General features: G+C 50.7%; 1 protein-coding gene and 1 non-coding gene across 2 annotated transcripts in view; one reads left to right on the top strand and one right to left on the bottom strand.

The window, feature by feature from the left end:
• Positions 1-19,402, bottom strand: part of PLPPR5 (phospholipid phosphatase related 5) — an 89,175-nt gene that overhangs the window by 33,382 nt on the left and 36,391 nt on the right. Inside the window, exon 4 of the mRNA XM_066246542.1 lies at positions 19-195. Coding sequence (XP_066102639.1) covers positions 19-195 — 177 coding nt within the window. The remainder of the gene's footprint in view (positions 1-18; positions 196-19,402) is intronic.
• Positions 18,352-18,427, top strand: TRNAA-CGC (transfer RNA alanine (anticodon CGC)). Its single transcript has one exon. It is a non-coding gene; the product is annotated as a tRNA-Ala (tRNA).

Below are 19,402 nucleotides of genomic sequence, written 5' to 3'. Positions count from 1 at the left end.
CAGTAAATGTGTACTTACCAGAAAGACTGCTATAGATATTCCCACCAAGAAGCCTGCTATCACGTCTGACCAATGATTTCGATACTCCGCTACTCTGTTGAGTCCGGTAAGGAAGGCCAAACACATTAAGCCCAAGCACAGAACAGGCTTAGCGAGTCTTGTTCCTTTGGCTTTGATCGTGTTGGTAATGTACATCTGAAACAGCAAAAGAAAGACACAACTTTTCACAAAGGCATTTCCCTGATATGTACTCAGAAATGTGTATGTATGCATATATTTATAGATATATAAATATAGATACAGATATAAATGATATAGATATAGATACAGATATAAATGATATAGATATAGATACAGATATAAATGATACAGATATAGATAGATATAGATGCACCTACAGGGTTCAATAGTTAACTACATGTTATTGATTTTTTTTGAAGGACGTTTCTTAAAAGTAGGATTTAATAGTGATTCATTTTACTTACCTGAAATCTACCAATGCTTCATTCTTGTGTAATATGTTATTATTTAGGAACACTGAGCATTAGCCATTCCAAATGACCTTCTTTTTAAACATGCAGTGTTCTTGCTTTATAGGAATTTACATTTTAGATCAATAGTGTTAGCCAGGGAATACTGAGATTTTGAACAAGATATGTTCTAAATGTGTTTCCTTTTCCTCGGCCATTTGGAGAGGATGCATTCTTGATAAAACCAGAACTTGTGAATATAGCCATAAGAAATAAAACAGAGTCCATTTTTTACTAAGGAAATATTATGTTATTGGAGGAATTTAGGACTCCCGTGCCGCGCCAGGGTTTGTTTTTATGTTGATATCTGAAATTGTGAGAGTATCTTATCAGCCAGAATTCGGATGGCATAAACCCTTAAATACAAACAGGAAACATCAGCTAAACATGAAACAGAACAACGAACAGATTACCTACGTTTTTGACATGTTCACAAAATACGCCAAAAGAACACAGGAAGTGTCGCTGGACTGCAATGAATGAAATGTCTTCAAGTGGTGACCACTGTGCTCAAGAAAAGCCTGGTCCCCTTCCCCTCATCTGACTGATGCTACAACTCAATTGTTTATCACTGAAATCATGTTGTGATATATAAGCAAATCGGTTTACAGCAAGTAAAGCCATTGGCAAGAGATGGCTTTGACCACGCAATGTGTCTGTGTGCTATTCACATCAGTGGTACCTGATACTGATCACATACACTCGGAAAAAGCCCCAGGGGACGCATATAACCACTTGCCCATAGTCCTGAGTTGGATAAAAAAGTTACATTTGCCTGAGGAGGTAAACCAAAGTCAGTGCTTACGGTTTTCAGATCACAGCAGCCATTTTCAAAGGCTAGGAAATTCAGTCACGATCGTTTCTCTGTCATGATTGGATTTTACTGCCTTTCTTTTTTTTCCTGGGCAAAGCTTGCAGCCCTGTTCGCTGCCAGAAGAGGCTGTGTGAGTATGGAAAGACCCCACGTGATGCCGAGCTTCCACCTAGCCAAGTTTCAGCCGAGCCCATCTATCCTGGGTCCCAATACTCTAGAAACAACAACAACAAAAAAAGCTAGACTGTGTCCATGGTGGGCCTGTGACCCTGGAATAGGTCTGTGTTCTCCCTCGTTGGCTGGGAAGCGCGGAGTACTTTCAGTTATGGAGAATGAGGGCACAGGAGGGAGGCACCGGAAGAGGTGAGAAGGTGAAGACAGAAGAGGGTGCTTGGCCTTCTGAGGGAGGGGCTAAGAGCTCCGCCCACACGGAGAACCAGGCCAAGATGCCACACCCCTTCTGAGGGAGGAGCTAAGAGCTCCGCCCACATGGAGAACCAGGCCAGGATGCCACACCCCTTCTGAGGGAGGAGCTAAGAGCTCCGCCCACACAGAGAACCAGGCCAGGATGCCACACCCCTTCTGAGGGAGGTGCTAAGAGCTCCGCCCACACGGAGAACCAGGCCAGGATGCCACACCCCTTCGGGTTTCTGGTGACGCATCAAACACGGGCTGCTGATGAGATTTTCTTTTAACGCAACTGTGAGGCCTAACAACGTCTGACCTCTGCCTTTCTTCATGCCTGTCAGCGCTCTCTAAAGACATCCTTGACATCATGGTCAAGATAAAGGAAATAGGAGCTGATAACTGGGTACTGTGAATGCTGCTCATGTTCCTCATGGCTGCCGCTGACTGAGCGACTCTGTTCAAGGCCGTGTTCTGAGCATTTTACATTCGTTATCCTGCCGTGCCAGATGCCGTCACTGCCTTCACTGTAGAGACGGAGAACGGAATCAGAGGTGGAGCGTACGAGGAAGAATACACAAGTTGACTCTTGGGGCTGTGTTGTTGAGGAAGGAGGGATGTCAAAGGGCCATAGGAGCAGCCCTCGCCAGCTTGCTCAGTGGTTAGAGTATTGGCCTGGCATGTTGAAGTCCCGGATTCGATTTCTGGCCAGGGCACACAGGAAAAGTGCCCATCTGCTTCTCCACCCCTCCCCCTCTCCTTTCTCTCTCTCTCTCTTTCCCCCTCCCGCAGCCAAGGCTCCACTGGAGCAAAGTTGGCCGGGGTGCTGAGGATGGCTCCATGGCTTCCACCTCAGGTGCTAGAATGGCTCCAGCTGCAATGGAGCAACACCCCAGATGGGCAGAGCATCACCTCCTGGTGGGCATGCCGGGTGGATCCCGGTCGGGCGCATGCGGGAGTCTGTCTGCCTCCCTGCTTCTCACTTCAGGAAAATACAAAAAAGGCGGGGGGGGGGGGGGCAAAAAAGGGCAGTAGGAGAAGCAGTGTGCTCCTCGGTCTCCCTGTCTTTGTTCTTCCCTGATTTCTTGCCTGGAGGAAATAGCTAGTGGACATCCGCTGGGTGTACAAATGCAGCAGAGTGGACACATAAGACAGGAGAAGGAAGGCTGCCGTGGTGTCACGGGGCTGAGGTTACGTGTGGTCTGTGTTGTGTGGACAGTCTGTGTCTCTGGAAATATCCGCCTCTCCCTTCACCCCCGAGGTCATCTCAGACACAGCCCAGCCCTTCCTTGTGATTTTGAACAGGCTGTCGTCACCAGTGAGCTTGGCTACCACCTTCCAAAGTTCCTCTTGAATGCTGAATTCGTTCCTTAACTGGTCTCAGGACTCGGGCATTGTTTACTGGGATCCACAGACTCAGGCTAGCCCCTGTGCACACTCAGGCAAAAGTTCCTGTGCTAGGAACGGCCTGGGACTGACTCCCCCCACCAGACCCCACGTAACCTCCAGACCCAGGTTGGAGGAAGACTCTAACCTGTAAGTTATGGGAGAAGGTTGACTTTTAGTCAAATAATTTGACTTTAAGGAGGATCATAGCCGTGCTTCATTATAATGTATAGATTTTTTTTTTTCTGGTGCATAATCAGTTGGCATGGATGTCACAAAAGAGAAACTCCGGTTTCTCCTTTTGCTGGGCAGCTCTCTGGTACTTCCTTAAGCACCTTTTAACCAGTCTAATTGTGTTACCCTTACAGAACGCCTGTTTGTTCCTAATTTGCAGGAGAGGAAATTGCGGCATGAGAATCTATTAAGCGAGCTGGACACGGGACAGGAATTGATTATGCATGCTCTCTTGGCTTTTAATTCATTTACGAAACCATCTAGGTCAACCAGATGTCAAAATGTTGCCGAAACAAAACACAAACATAAGGGTGTCTGATCTGAGTGGGATGGTCGCTGCTCAGGCCTCCCGAGTCAGCAGTGCTCACCACCCATCAGGCCCGCCCACTCACCCACTGTGAGCTGTCCTCGTGTACTCCTCCCACGACCTCTATTTAAGCACCAAGGTTCAGAAAGCCCAAGTTGATCATTGGCTCCTGCTAATAGCCTGGAGTGTATTCTTCCAGGGGTCTTCAAACTTTTTATAAAAACCGCCCACTTTTGCAGTGCTGGTCAACCTGGTCCCTACCGCGCAACCAAACAGTGCTGCGATTGGCCCACCATGAAAGCTGGACCGCCCACTAGTGGGCGGTAGGGACCAGGTTGACCAGCACTGCAAAAGTGGGCGGTTTTTATAAAAAGTTTGACGATAGATACTAATCCAGGTAGATACAATAACCCAAATAGATACAATAATTGATACATATACAACTGGTTTTTGCTTACTGGTATGCTTTGACTAAAATGTAATCACAGTGGCCCATATTATTCAACAAGGTGAATCAACTCACTTGTGATAACAGACATCCACTGGTTGGGTAAGTTGAGAAAGTACTGTATAATTTTAAAACAATACCATGCCTTAAATAAATAACAACAAAAATACACAAACGTTGGTGTTGGTAAAGCACATGTGATACTCCTGAAATTCTTTCTGCAAAGAGGAGATATCTAACGTTAGATACAGAAGGATGCCTACCAGGGTTCCTGGCCAGGGGACTGGGATTTGTAAAAATGACCCCGGTGGGGAGGTTAACTGTGGCATCGTGATGACATTGTGGCCTTTTCTCCAGCCCTCCCACTTCCTAGGCCCAGACATGCTGCAAAGGTAGAGAACTCGGTAAAGAAAAGAAATGCAAAAACATCTCATTAATAATTTATACTGATATATGGTGAAATGGGTAATATTCTAGATATACTCGGTTCAATGAAATAAAGTCTGAAAATTAATTTCACCTTTTTGAAACTTTATTTTTAATGGGAATACTGGAAAATTAAGTCACAGATGTGGTTCATTTTATAGTTCTGTCGGATGGTGAACCTTCTAATTCTTGGACGAGGCTAAGGGCATCGTCACAACGGAAAGGAAAATGTATCAACTAATATTCAGAAAGGATTGTACTCATCTCAGCATTTATTGCTGTTTGATTATTGCAACAATTTCTGGGACATTTGTGCTTTGTCAAACAATACTGATCTGTATCTTTTTTCCATTTTTATCTGATATATCCATTAATGTATTACTGTTTCAACCAGCATGCACTACCTATGAAAGTATTTTGAATTTTCGGACTTTATCAGAGTTAGTCTACTTTTTTTAGGTTCTGGTTATCATAGCAGCTGCTTTTTTTTATACTTTGCTTCATTAAAGTTAATCAAATGATTACTTTTTTTAAATGCATACCCCTTAGATCAGCGGTCCCCAAACTATGGCCCGCGGGCCGCATGTGGCCCCCTGAAGCTATTTATCTGGCCCCGCCGCACTTCCGGAAGGGGCACCTCTTTCATTGATGGTCAGTGAGAGGGGCACATTGACCATCTCATTAAAAGCAGGCCCATAGTTCCCATTGAAATACTGGTCAGTTTGTTGATTTAAATTTACTTGTTCTTTGTTTTAAATATTGTATTTGTTCCCGTTTTGTTTTTTTATTTTAAAATAAGATATGTGCAGTGTGCATAGGGATTTGTTCATAGTTTTTTTTATAGTCCGGCCCTCCAACGGTCTGAGGGACAGTGAACTGGCCCCCTGTGTAAAAAGTTTGGGGACCCCTGCTTTAGATACTTGAGAGATTCCACACTTAGTTGGTGTGGGCCAGGAGGAGAAGCTCAGACTGAGGAGTTTAGTAATCTGGGTTACAATGTCCACCTACCACTGATTAGTGTTGGGACCTCAGACCAATTACTTCACTTCCAGGGAGTCTCACTTCATATCGTTTGTGAACGAAAGTGACAGGAGTGGCTGTAGGACTTGGCTCCGGAGTCACACAAGGAGCGTACGTTTGATTACTGTCCCAGGGTGCCGTGGGTCCTGACTGGGAAGGTGTTTGTTTGCTTTGTGACGAGGGTGAACCGAACGCATTAAAAAGTCATCTGTCGGCCCTGGCCGGTTGGCTCAGCGGTAGAGCGTCGGCCTGGCGTGCAGGGGACCCAGGTTCGATTCCCGGCCAGCGCCCATTTGCTTCTCCACCCCCCCCCCTTCCTCTCTGTCTCTCTCTTCCCCTCCCGCAGCCAAGGCTCCATTGCAGCAAAGATGGCTCGGGCGCTGGGGATGGCTCCTTGGCCTCTGCCCCAGGCGCTAGAGTGGCTCTGGTCGCGGCAGAGCGACGCCCCGTAGGGGCAGAGCGTCGCCCCTGGTGGGCAGAGCGTCGCCCCTGGTGGGCGTGCCGGGTGGATCCCAGTCGGGTGCATGTGGGAGTCTATCTGACTGTCTCTCCCCGTTTCCAGCTTCAGAAAAATAAAAAAAAAATAAAAAGTCATCTGTCTGGACTGAAACTACACATTTGCCGGGAGGAATAATAAATTCAATGGCCCGACTACGGGCGCGGGGCTGAAGGTCCTCCAGCATATCGTATCTGAGGATCAAAGCAACCGTCCATTTCCTTTTCAATATCCTGAGAGGGCACCGCACAAGAGGTGACATCATCACAAACACAGGATTGATCGTGTGGCCGCTGTCCCTTGAATGGGTGGCAGACACCAGGGAGTCACAAATGGGAGGCTAATGACAAGCACCTCAGTGTTCAGGACCAGCTGGTACATGCAGTTAAGATCAGAATGAGCTCAGTGATTCAGCTGTCCCTGGGACAACGGCCGATTGATGGCCCGGCTGTGAATAAGAGCCCCTTTGTCACGACACGGTCACCTTATCCCCAAACCGCAGCCACGGCTGGTCCTACGAAGGCGCCACTTCCGTCCAGTCCAACCCCCCCCCCATAAAGAGACTGTCCACGGGCCACTTTGTCCAGTCCCTAGCAGAGCAAAAAACACTTTGACTTGATGTTTCTGGTCATCTATAAAATTGAAAAACACACATGTGCACCATTTGACATTCGTTTTGCACACACCGGATAAAAAGTAAGAAGCTGTTCAGGTGAATAAGGCTGTCTCACTTCCGACTATGACACAAGGAGAAGAAGATGCAAGGAAGAGATACTTGATGCCCGTGACGTCAAGACGCCATCACCCCAAAGACGGAGAGTTCCCTGGCTTAGCGAGTAAGGGACTAAAACAAACAGGTAGGAAACCAGTCCGGGAGCCTTCAGATCCGACAGAAAGGTGTCCGAGACTGCGGAGTGAATTCGGGAATAGTTCCAGTTTAATCTCAAGGCACACGAAGAGGGCAGAACTGCAAAACTACTCGAAGACGCGAAGGAAACATTTAAGTTGACCGCCAGGGACAACAAGTGAGTGGTGAACCGGGAAAAACAGATCCCAGCGCGACTGTGTTTGGATGGCCACGGGGGGACACAGTGAGAAGGTGGCCGTCTGCCGCCCAAGGAGAGGGGGCTCCCCAGACGGCAGCCCTGCCAGCACCCCGACCTCGGACGTGCAGACTCCCCAAGAGGAAGAAAACAAGTTTCTGTTGTCTCAGCCGCCCGGTCTGGGGCGAGCTGGCTTCCACGCCGCCCCTCCCCCACGCCGCACGCCGCCCCCAGCCACCTCTGAGTGTTAAGGGCCCTAAGCTCAGGGGGCTGAGTATCTTTGCCTTTGACCTCAGAACATCATCGCTGCTCCATAATGGCTTATGAAAGTGACCAATAAATAATCACATCAATTATTATGCTCCGTGTTTTGGAATTAAGCCAACGGATAGAACAGGTTGATTTTTTTTTTTTTAAATCCACATTTCTTCTTTAAAACGTGGCACAAGTGCTGCTGTCAGGGGAAATCAACATAGAGCGACTCCAGAAGGCTCTGGTTCGAGCCCCTCTGGACGGTTCCTGTCAGACGCGAGGAGAAGCGAGGCCCTGAGAAACTGCTGTGAATCAGTCACCTCACCGCCAGACCAGTGAACTTCCAGGAAAAGACAAGGGTCACGGCCAAAGAAACCTTTTGGGAACGGTGTGCGCACACCGGGTCAACTCAAGTGCACCGTGCGAGGCGTCTGATCAAGCGACCAGCACAGAGTCCAGACCCAACGACACCCAGCGCCACCACCGTCCCCGGTGTGCCGGCACCGGCGTCGGTTCTGAGATGTCTGCGTCAGTATCGGGTCTGTGACGTCCCTTAATAACCATGCTTGTCAAGCACTTCATGGTCATGGGATAACAGAACCTGGGATGATGGAATGACAGAATGACAGAAGTTAGAGTTACGGAATTATGGAATTCGGAATCACAGAACTTAGAAGAAGGAAGTTTACAGAAAATCCTGAAGCTTCTAAACCAGGGGTCCCCAAACTATGGCCCGCGGGCCGCATGCGGCCCCCTGGGGCCATTTATCCGGCCCCCGCCGCACTTCTGGAAGGGGCACCTCTTTCATTGGTGGTCAATGAAAGGAGCACATTGACCATCTCATTAGCCAAAAGCAGGCCCATAGTTCCCATTGAAATACTGGTCAGTTTGTTGATTTAAATTTACTTGTTCTTTGTTTTAAATATTGTATTTGTTCCCGTTTTGTTTTTTTACTTTAAAGTAAGATATGTGCAGTGTGCATAGGGATTTGTTCATAGTTTTTTTTATAGTCCGGCCCTCCAACGGTCTGAGGGACAGTGAACTGGCCCCCTGTGTAAAAAGTTTCGGGACCCCTGTTCTAAACCATACTCCCGGGAGATCCGTAGAGAGGAGGGAGGTGTGGGGAGGGTGGGTGACAAGACTCTATGTCACCGGGACCAGCTAACTCACTCACAGGGTCCAGTGCAAACTGGAAACAGGAGGCGCCTCGTTCAGAACTCACCAGGAACGCCAGGATGCTTCGGGCTGAGCACAGTAACCCCCACGGGACCTCCAGGGCCTGGGACCCCGGGGCCTGCACAGGTTACACACCATGACAGAAACAGATCTGGCAGCGGCATGAATTATGAATGGACCACGATGAGCAGGAGGAGGGGCCCCTGAGGGACGGGGACAGGTGTCGGCAACCCCGAGGCAGGTGCCGCTGAGGGCCAGAACCACGTTGGTGCCAGAAAGGACAGCTCGTCATCCTAAAATAGCATCTCCTGTGACCTCCAACTTCCCTAGTTAATCTTCCCTATTTTAATTAGACTTGAACATAACCCCAAAGCTCTTCATCTTAACACCACTAGAGCTTTATGAAATCACAGTACCCAGGAGGAGCACTTTATGGATTATTCTATACATCAACCCATTGCAGAAGGAGTTAAAAAAAAAACCCTGTGATTTCTGGGGTAGGAACAGCCCGGCTAAATTGCAGGGTGTCATGGTAAGTAAGTTAGACTTCATAGCGATGAATCCATGACCTCACCGGGACCTCTCAGAACGCGTCCACAGAAGAAATAGGCCCGATTGGTGGGCAGCAGCCTCGTTTAGTGGTCCTGGCCAGAGAGTGCGCCGTGACTGCCGGCTGGTGCTAAGGAGTCAATGGTGTTAGACCCGCACATCCCGCTGTGGCCCCATGAGCAGCATAGGAGTCAAACTCCACGACAGCGGCGTGAGCCCCGGGGCAGGGCCCAGGGACGGGCTCGGGGGCCTGGAATTACACAGCCCGGGCTCTGCAGTGCAGGAGGCGGTTCAGAGAACGTGGGCACCTTCTGGATCCGGATCCTGACTCCAGCACACGCCGGCTGTGTGACTCGGGGCAAGTTCCTAGATTTCTCTGAGCCTCTGTTTTCACACCTTTCATCTGCAAATTATAAGAGCCCCTGCGGCACCCGGGTGAGGCCTGGACGAGATCCTCTATCTACGACCAGCGCGTAGCGGGGTGCGGGCACGCACAGGACAAGGCCCTTTCCTACTAGTCTGCAGTTCACACAAATACCGTGTACCCATTTCAGGGTAAAAGTCAGGAGGGTCTGACATTTCAGGGCTTTTTAGAGCATCGACGAGTCTTCTGATCTGACTGCTGGACGGTCCAAAGTGGCAGTGTCCAGGGTGCTGAGGACGTGGCCATGAGCAGCCGTAGACTGAGCTAGCGACAGGTGCCCTACCTACCCCAGCCCTGCAGTGACTCCAACTTGGCCGCCCCCAGGTCCACAGGCATTATGGGTAACCGGGGGGGCGGGTACAGTGGCCAGAAGGAAGGACTCGGACCTCCTCGCCCTCGGGATGTGCGTGGGTCCCCTTCTGCAATCACCAGACTGGTGAACGCTTCTCCCACTTGGGCTTAGCACGGTGACGGTGACGGAGGGAGGGCCCAAGGGACTTTATATATATGCCAAAGCAGATCCCCATGACCTCTCTGGGCTCTAATGAGTTGCCACGGAAAATGCAAATGCTTAATTTACATGCTCATAAAAATTAGGGGATGTTTCAAAATGAATGTGAAGCGATACTCTTAGTACTCTCAGCCTCTTCTCTGGCGCATTTTCACCCATGCAATAAAAGTTGGTTTTGCATCTCGTTTGCATAAGGAACAACGTTCTTTCACTTGTCGCTGGCTTTTCTGACGTTCTTGTTTAGTAAAAAAATAAAAATCAAATGCTTCTCTTTTCTTTATCGCTTCCTATTATTCGTTTTGAAATATCCCCTCATTTTTGTGAGCTGTGTTTAAGGATTGAGACCTGGTGGCACAGAGCACTCAATCCCGGGCTGTGTGTGGGCTCGGCCTCCAAGTACCCCCGTCCGCCCGGTACCACCGGAGATGGCAGGTTCATCAGGAGGCCGGGAAGAGGCGTCTCTCTGCACCTCCCAGTTACAAACAAGGAGCGGGTAAGATGTGGCTGTCGTGCGTACCAGCCAACGGACTCGTCTAAGGCTGTGCCCCACGCGCCCTTGCTGGCGTGGTGTTGGCTCTCAAGGAATGGGGGGTCTCACCTCAGTGAACGTACAATCCACTGCAGGCAGGAACATACATATGATAAGACAACAAGGCTAATCTGTACTCCTCCCAGATCGGAGCACGGGCAGGGGGCCCACCCACGCTGCAGGAAAGAAGCATGCAATAAAAATCTCTCTTCAGAGTCTCTCTGCTCTCCACGGTGACCGTGCTCCAACAACTCCAAACCGTGTCAGCGAGAACGTGCTCCCGCCCCCCGGAATCCTCTGTGGGCTGCAGCCTGTTGCATTTCTCAGAGATGGCTGCCACAGTCCCTCCAACTCCTCGCTTCCTTGTGAAACCCACGCTGTGACTAGTTCATAAGGTAGGGAAGTATATAAACTCGTCTTTCCGTAAGTTCTTCCAGAACAGGGGTAGTAGTAGCTCATTAATGGAAGATGTCTGCGTGGTTCTTGGCTTTGGTTTTTGACCATGGAAATCTTAGCATGTCGGAGGAAACCGTGTTTGTCCACGTGTGCACACGCTAAGGGCACACCTGTCTCTACATAGGGAGATGCCTGATTAATACGTTTGGCAAAGAGAAGAAAGCAAACAGATAACTCTCCAGGTAAAGTACTCCGCATAGGAGGCACTCAGTGAGAAGAGTGATTATCTGCAGGCTCTGAATTTCTGTGTGATGATGGAGGGATTTCTACTTGTCAGTTCCCCTTCCAAGATTCTCTTCAAACAGCAGAGAAACAAACGGCTCCAGGCAGACTGAGTCCACAGGAGAAGGGAACCACTTTTGTCAATCTCACAAATAGTTGCGTTTGAACTATGGTCTCAATTTAGGAAGGCTTAGTTGACTGAACTTAGAGTGCTATAATTTTTCTGCTACAGGTTAAGGCATTTAAGATGCAAAGACGTTTGACACGAGGAGGCTCCCGCGGGAGATCACGCATAGCACCATTACCCTGGCTGTGCGCTCGCTTGTTAGATCTTAAGTTAGAACCGGGGGGGTGGGGGGGTGCCGTGGGGGCCACAAAGCACAGGTGCTCTGCTGCTCTCCCTTCTGAGAAAGGCAGAGCCACTCTGCCATGATGGGTGTGGGGAGCTGAGTGTCCACCTCTCAGGTTGTCTGTACAGGAACTGACTGTAGGAGGCTTGCAAAGGTTGGGCCATTTACGCCCAACACGGGGCTCGTCTAATGGACAGTCTGTGCTCACGACTGGCCGAGGCTCTGTCTGACCTGACCTACTTCGCAGTCTGTCACTGACCCCATCCAAACCAGCTCTTTGCCGCTGCCGTCGGTGCCACGCCCCTCCGATGCTCCGATAAATCTCTTCCCCTCCTGACTCTATCTCAGCTTCCGCTTCCCGGAGGATCCTGACAGGTGACTCCGGCGAGTGGGCTAAGAGGGCGGGTGGTACGATGGGGACGGGGACATGACGTTCTGGTGGGGACAGGAGGAACAGCTCATCCTGGCTTACACAAAACCTCCCTAATGTCAGCACTGGAAGACTGAAGTCACCCGAGTGGGGGAGGAACTCCCTCAGCGGGTCAGCGATGGCGGCGGCCAAGAAGTCCGCCTGGAGTAAGAGTGAAACAGGCTGCCTCTCACTAAGCTGGGCGGTGCCCCATAGAGGGGGGGATAGAAAGTGAGGGTAGTTACCCCGCCAACGAGAACCGAGTGTGAAGGCGGGGGCGGGGCCCTCTTCCGTAGCTTAAACGGGGACTTGGGTCCTGCAGCATGAGAAGGCTGTGAAGGCCGGACTTCTGACTTGCTGGCTGAGAGTCGGGGGGCCTTCCGTGAACACCGAATGCGTGCTCAGGTGAGGTGAGTCCAGTGTGCCAAGGTCAGGACCGTGGTGAGGAAGCTCTAAGACCGCGATGCAAGGTCTGGGGACGTCTGGCTGGATGTGAGTGAAGATCTGGGCTCCTGGGGCGCTCCCCGTGCTGGGAGACATCCTCCTGTCTCCCCTCCGGCCGGCTGGCTCCCAGCACGACTCAGAGTCCCTGACCTGCCCGCCACGTCTCCTGGTTCCGCCCTCCAGGAACTGGGAGTGTCAGCTCTCCTATCTCCTGGGTGGCACCAGTCACAATAGAACAGCCCAGCGCCCCACGCCATCCACGGTGTTGGCTCTCTGGATCGGATCACACGGCTTGGCACCCCGTGGGGTCCAGCAGCCGCTACGGAGCTTGCGGGCTGGAAGCCTGGAGTGAGCGCCCCCTGTCGGCCCCCAGGACGGAGGGACACGGCCAGGCTGTCAGCACCACAGAATGACCTGTCTTTGGAAACATGGACTTGGGCACATTGTTGGGCCTGGCAGAGATGGCCTATCGGACCCCGGGATAGCAAATGACCACACTACTCAGAGCTGCCCGTTCCAGTCTGGGTTCTGCTGGACCCCGTCAGAGTGACATCTCCTTCCACGGCGGGGCCTTGAAGCACACCCTGCCAGCCAGGGCTAGCTGGGTTACGATGTCCCCAACGACCGTTACACTGTCAGGACACTAGCAATCAAGTTAGAAGGTGTCCTTGTAAAAAGCAACTGAAGTTCTTTTCATATCTCCAACGTAAGGTGTGCCCCGGACGTAAGAATAGAAAGGGAGGGTCGTGGTGTCCAGCCCGGCTCACCTCAGGTCGACGTCCAGCTAAAACCCAACCAATAATCACGACCGTGCGCACTGAGTGCCGTTAGCGTTGGCGCTACGTGGCCGCCTAGGAAACAGGACGCGAGACGGGAACGCCCGGAGCACGCACTTCTCCCACAACCCTCCTGATGCGCCTTGTGCAGCGTGCGGTTCAAACCGACCGACTCGTCTCCTTCACGCCCTGGGCGTAAGGCACCGCGTTAGAGAGGGAACTGCAACGACGGCTGCCTCCGCTCACGGGAGACGCAGTGTGACAGACGGCAGAGCCACGCCAAGCGGGGCCCTGCCCCGACGGTGACCGGTGACCGACACTGGCTGATTAACCGCGCACGGGCCAGGGTCGGTGAGCGAGCCTCTCGCATCCTCAGTTTTGCTGCCTGGGAAAGGGAGACAGCCAGCCGGTTCCACTCCAGCCCCTGCGGAGGCTGCGGCATTCACGGCAGGGACCGAGGGGGGTTCTAGGCAGACAGCTGCTTTTCAATCAGTGGAAGCCGGCGGACAGGGTCGGACTGGAGGAACAATAGCACAGATGAGCCTCGGGCCCAGGCAGTGGGCTGTGTGTGGCCACAGCACCTCGGGAAGTGGAGACGCCGTGTAAGCCCTCGGTGGGCCGGGGCTGACACCCCTGCTCAGGCTCTAGGAGAAAAGGCTCGAGCCTACGCCCCACCCCCACCCCGCTGTGGCTTGGGGCCCGTGGCAGCTCACGGAGCCCACACACCATCCACGCCTCAGGGGCTGGGAACTGCATCTCACCTCTCTGGACCCGGGTCTCATCAGCACGAGGACTCCCAATCTCCAGGAAACCAGCTGAATTCACCAATTCCGCTCCTTAACATTTCCTGTCTGAGATCTCCTGGCCATGTCCTGAAAATGTCCCCTCTACTTTTTCGGTTCTTTCGTCTGGCCTGCCCTCCTTACTCTCCGTAGGACCGCTGTTAAGTTTCAGCAGGAGTTACACCGCTCTGCACAGGCTTGATGCCTTCCAGATATTGAGTGGGCACACGCGGGATTAACTCATTCTGAAGCACGGTGACTGTTGTGTCACCTTTCAGTTCTGTGTTGCTGATTAACCCCAGCAGGAAGCCCCAGGTTGGTTTACAAGGTCTTTCTGATTTATTCTTGCTAATCCTTAAATCCTGCAATTCCTCATACACTCCCCGCCCGCGGTCCCCCCCCCCCACCCCTCGTTCCTAGTTGTGCCCGCCCTGGCTGTCCCCTCTCCTGCGTCTTCTTTCCTGTTCAAAGCATGTTCATCTTCCGAGACCCGGCCTCAGCGCCACTTGCTTCTGCTCCGTGTCAGCAAACTCCGTGGAGCCTTCCGACAGTGACCTCCTCCCTCCCGGCACAGAGTGGCCCCGACTGTCGTTACCAGGTACATGAACAACCACATTCCACCTCGAGCTTTATGAGGTCCTATCCTCAAGGCAAACTGACCCCGTAAACATGGAATCTAGGAGCCAAGGTACTTCCAGGGAACCATGACACTGTCTAAATTTATTTTAAAATCAGAAGGAAAAGAAAAATGAATATTTAGCTTAAAGAGGATGTTTACTATATGTTATTTACAAAATGTGTTTTCATAGCAGTGAAGTCGTAAATATATATACAAATATTGATTGACTTATGACCTATGCAACTTACGACCATTCAACTTTATGACCACAATCGTTAGCCACGACTGCTCCGCGTCTGGCAGCGCAAGCGTTGCCCAGCTGGGCGTACGACAGTGCAGACCAGCTTCCGGCAGCACTACCGTCTCCGCGTGCACCATTTCAACTGTTATCCCAGACTCAGTACAGCGATTTGTGTTTTGTGTCTTGGATATTTTTCATCAAACCCCTCCCAAGATGTCTACCAAGAGGAAATTGTTTTTGCAAATATTAAACCAGTTGTACTGGTAATGCAGTGTTTTACTTAAACCTGACGAATGTAAAAATAAAAAACAAAATGGTGTAGAGATGATACAAATGGCATAAAATGAACAAAGAAAATTATGATAATAATGAAAGAAAATTATGATAAAATATGACTTAAAGATTTTTATAACATCATTTCACAGTACTGTACATATAGCCTACTCAGCTTATGATCAAATCGTGTTACAACCGGTCTGTCAGAACCAATCGTCGTCATAAGTTGAACACTAGCTGTATATGTATTTTCAACGGCAGAAGGGGACCGTGAAGGCATGGAAGTGGCGAGGGCCTACCACGGCCATCATGTGGGTCCGAGCATCGTTTTGGCCCTGTAAGAGTGAGTCCTGTCTCCCAATTAGCATGTGCAAGGTGTCTCCAGCCATCCCCAAGCTGGAGTTTGTTGACACATCACTGCGACCCTGTGACCCATCTCCCAGCATTTCAGAGGGCCTGACGGACTAGCATTCCTACCCACAAGGAGCCCACGTGCACTGACCGGGGAGGGAGCCCCTGGCTTTTGGCTGGAAGGATGTTAAGACCTCTTGTGCTGCTCAGTGGTTCTCAGACATGTGGACCACACTGAGACTTCTGTCACGTGACTGGAGAGCAGATACCATTATAAACATGAGGGTCGTTGACAGAAGACAGGCAAAATTACAGGAACGATTCAGGGGACCCTTGTGCCTTTAATCACTGACTGCTTACTATGTAACAGCTGCGTGTGCGCAAGGTTAACAAGTGGCGTGTGTGCAGTTTCAAAGCAGTGTTGTCATAGTGTTATTATTATGGGCCATTGTTTAACACCAGGGCCTGAGTTGGCATGGGAAAGCATTAATGTGTCAGATAAAAGATTTAAATACACAGAGGTCATGCGGGCCTGGGAGGGGAGGGAGAGAGGGTCGTGGTAGTGAACTATGGATCCAGTGAGAGAGTTCAAGTTCCTTAATTGTACTTACTAACCCACAAAGAGAAGCATCAGAAAATATCCCCGACCTCTTATTCACACGTGTGCGAATACACTGCCGCTCGTTTATTCTTATTTACCTGTTGACGTCTGTTCAGAACATCCACGCCACATTCAGCAAACACCTCTCTACCCAAATACGGCAACACATCTGTTTCCACAGAGGCTACTGAGTATATATATGGTACTTCCCCCTGTTCACCTACTTATCAAAATTCCGCCAAGCATTTCATGAGATTGCATTACTCTGAAATACCCCGGCAATTTCTCTTACAAAGTTTTCCCAAGGTGTCTCCAGTGGAGCCGGGAAAAAGATATATATGCCTACAGGTTCAAATATAACAGCCCAGCCTGCCTGTAGTGCCCACATTCGCAGCAGGAGTTCCACGGAGTTGCCATGGCAGCCACCCACTCTCTCTCTCTCTCTCTCTCTCTCTCTCTCTCTCACACACACACACACACACACACACAAACACTGGGCTGGCTGAGGAGCGGGGGAAGCCGTGAGTACAGAACAGAATCTATTGTTCCAAAGACAGCGGTTCCCTTCAGGCTCATCACACACAGGCTCCTGACTGGGAGTCTCAGCGCTGTTCACTGATGGAAGATGCCTGCGTGTTGGGATGTTGTTACGTGTTTCTTCTCTGAGCACATCTGCCACCTGAACCCTGGACTTTAAGCTCGATGGATGCTGAGACTGTGTAGGGTGCATGAGGGGAGTCACCTGGCCACCCACCCGTCGGGGTTGACTGACCTAACGATTCCCTCTCAGGGGCATGATGCAAAACCACTGTGCTGGCGGCAATCTGGGCGTCTATGGGTGTGGGCCAGCCACTTCATTCACCTTGTCTTCATCTGTACAATGGGCATAATAGTAGAAACGTCCTTCAAGGAGCTATTGTGAGAACCCAATAAATTAGTACAAATTATTAAGGATAATAAATAGAGACTAAAGTTTAATAAAACACAAAGAAATATTAGTAATATATATATATGATATATATATTAGCAACAGTGTAGCACACAGTGCCTGACACATAGTAAATGCTCCAATAAACACTGTTGTTACTACAAGCATCTCCAAACCTACACTACAGACTAGTGCAGTGTGGTTTATCACTAAGAGGCAAATCAGGTGAGAAGGTGCTACAACAAATGCCAGCAGACCAGGGGCGAGAGGAGGTGTTAAGACGTTTCCAGTGCCTTCACCGTTGGCAAAGCCTTTGAGAGCATTGTGTTGGCAGAATGACGAGACCAAGCGAGTAGTTGCCCACACGAGCGCACTCACCACCATGGACGAACCTTGGTCACACGGTGAGATGGATCACCTCTTCGAGCTAAGAGAAGCATGGAACCGGGGTCAGAGTAGCCTGGATCGCACAGGTGTACGGATGGAGGCATCTCGGCACTTCCTACCCAGATATTGTAACAGATGTGAACGTGAGGTTTCAACGGGATGACAAGGAATGAGAAGTATTTTATGACCTCTGACTCGCTTCAGCCGTAATTCGGCACTAGAAGGCTGGATGCTTCTCGCCATTTCCCGGGGAGGTGGAACACGGAGTCCAGCCGTTGGGTGAACGGAGAAAGACTATGCCTGGGTTCCCGAGTTCACATCTGGTCTTAAGACTGGGAAGCAGCCCGTGGAGCTGACGGGCCAGAGCAGTGGTGGTCAACCGGGTCCCTCCCGCCCACTAGTGGTGGTCAGCCTGGTCCCTACCACCCCCTAGTGGTGGTCAACCGGGTCCCTCCCGCCCACTAGTGGTGGTCAACCCGGTCCCTCCCGCTCACTAGTGGTGGTCAGCCTGGTCCCTACCACCCCCTAGTGGTGGTCAGCCCAATCCCTCCCACCCACTAGTGGTGGTCAACCCGGTCCCTCCCGCCCACTAGTGGTGGTCAACCCGGTCCCTCCTGCCCACTAGTGGTGGTCAGCCTGGTCCCTACTTCCCCCTAGTGGTGGTCAACCGGGTCCCTCCCGCCCACTAGGGGGCGCTCCGGCTTTCATGGTGGGAGGTAGCGGAGCAACCAAAGTATAAATAAAGAGATAGATTTAACTAGAGTAAGTCGTTTCTATAAAGATTTATTCTGCCAAACTTAGCAAAAATCCGACATAAAGTACTTGGTAAGTAATGATTATTATATGCTTTCACTTGCTGTGATTCTGCTTTATAAATTTTATAAAAGTAAAGTGACTTCCCTATTTTATAAATCACCATGACTGTGGAACCGGCGGGCAGTTAGAAAATGTTACTACTGGCCCTGGCCGGTTGGCTCAGCAGTAGAGCGTCGGCCTCGCGTGCGGAGGACCTGGGATCGATTCCCGGCCAGGGCACATAGGAGAAGCGCCCATTTGCTTCTCCACCCCTCCGCCGCGCTTTCCTCTCTGTCTCTCTCTTCCTCTCCCGCAGCCAAGGCTCCATTGGAGCAAAGATGGCCCGGGCGCTGGGCATGGCTCTGTGGCCTCTGCCTCAGGCGCTAGAGTGGCTCTGGTCGCAATATGGCGACGCCCAGGATGGGCAGAGCATCGCCCCTGGTGGGCGTGCCGGGTGGATCCCGGTCGGGCGCATGCGGGAGTCTGTCTGACTGTCTCTCCCTGTTTCCAGCTTCAGAAAAATGAAAAAAAAAAAGAAAAAAGAAAATGTTACTACTAACAGAGATACAGAAGTGGGCGGGAGGCATAAAAAGGTGGACTCCCCCTGGGCTAGAGGATGAGAGGGATTTGAGGAGAAGAGGAGGGAGCCCAGGAGAGACGAAGAGAGGGGAGATGTCACCCACAAACCACACACAAGGCGGGGCCCAGCGGAAGAGAGCGTGGGCAGGGTGCGGTTCGATCCCTCAACCGCTAAACCTCTTCTGGATGGGATTCTTGTTTTCTTACTTTTAGACAGTCTGTTCCTTTCTCAGTTTTAGAAAAGTCTTGAGGTGCCATGGCTCGATAACATCATCTAGGTTTGGGTCTACAATTCTGCAACCCATCATCTGTCTACGGCACTGTGTGTTCCCCACCCCACGTCCAGTCTCCCCCCATCACCATCTCTCCCCCTCTGCCTCCTCCACCTCCCCCGACCCCTTTCCTTGTTGGGATTTTTTATTTTTAAGTCTAGGCAGTGAGGCATAGAATTAGCTTGGCTTAAAAACTTTTAGAATGGTAAAATGCATAAACTTCTGACCTCCAAAAAGCTCCCGCCATTATGAACGTGATGTGTCATGGTATATACCCTCCTAAATGGTCCTTTACTTAGAAATCTTTACTTCTGGTCTCAAGTGGGTGTCACAGGGTATCACCGAATAGTCTTTCCACTCTGAG

This window comes from Saccopteryx bilineata, chromosome 11 (assembly GCF_036850765.1).
Source record: "Saccopteryx bilineata isolate mSacBil1 chromosome 11, mSacBil1_pri_phased_curated, whole genome shotgun sequence".
NCBI classification, from domain to species: domain Eukaryota; kingdom Metazoa; phylum Chordata; class Mammalia; order Chiroptera; family Emballonuridae; genus Saccopteryx; species Saccopteryx bilineata.
Note: the sequence above shows the minus strand (reverse complement) of the source record. Positions and strands in the feature narration are given on the sequence as shown.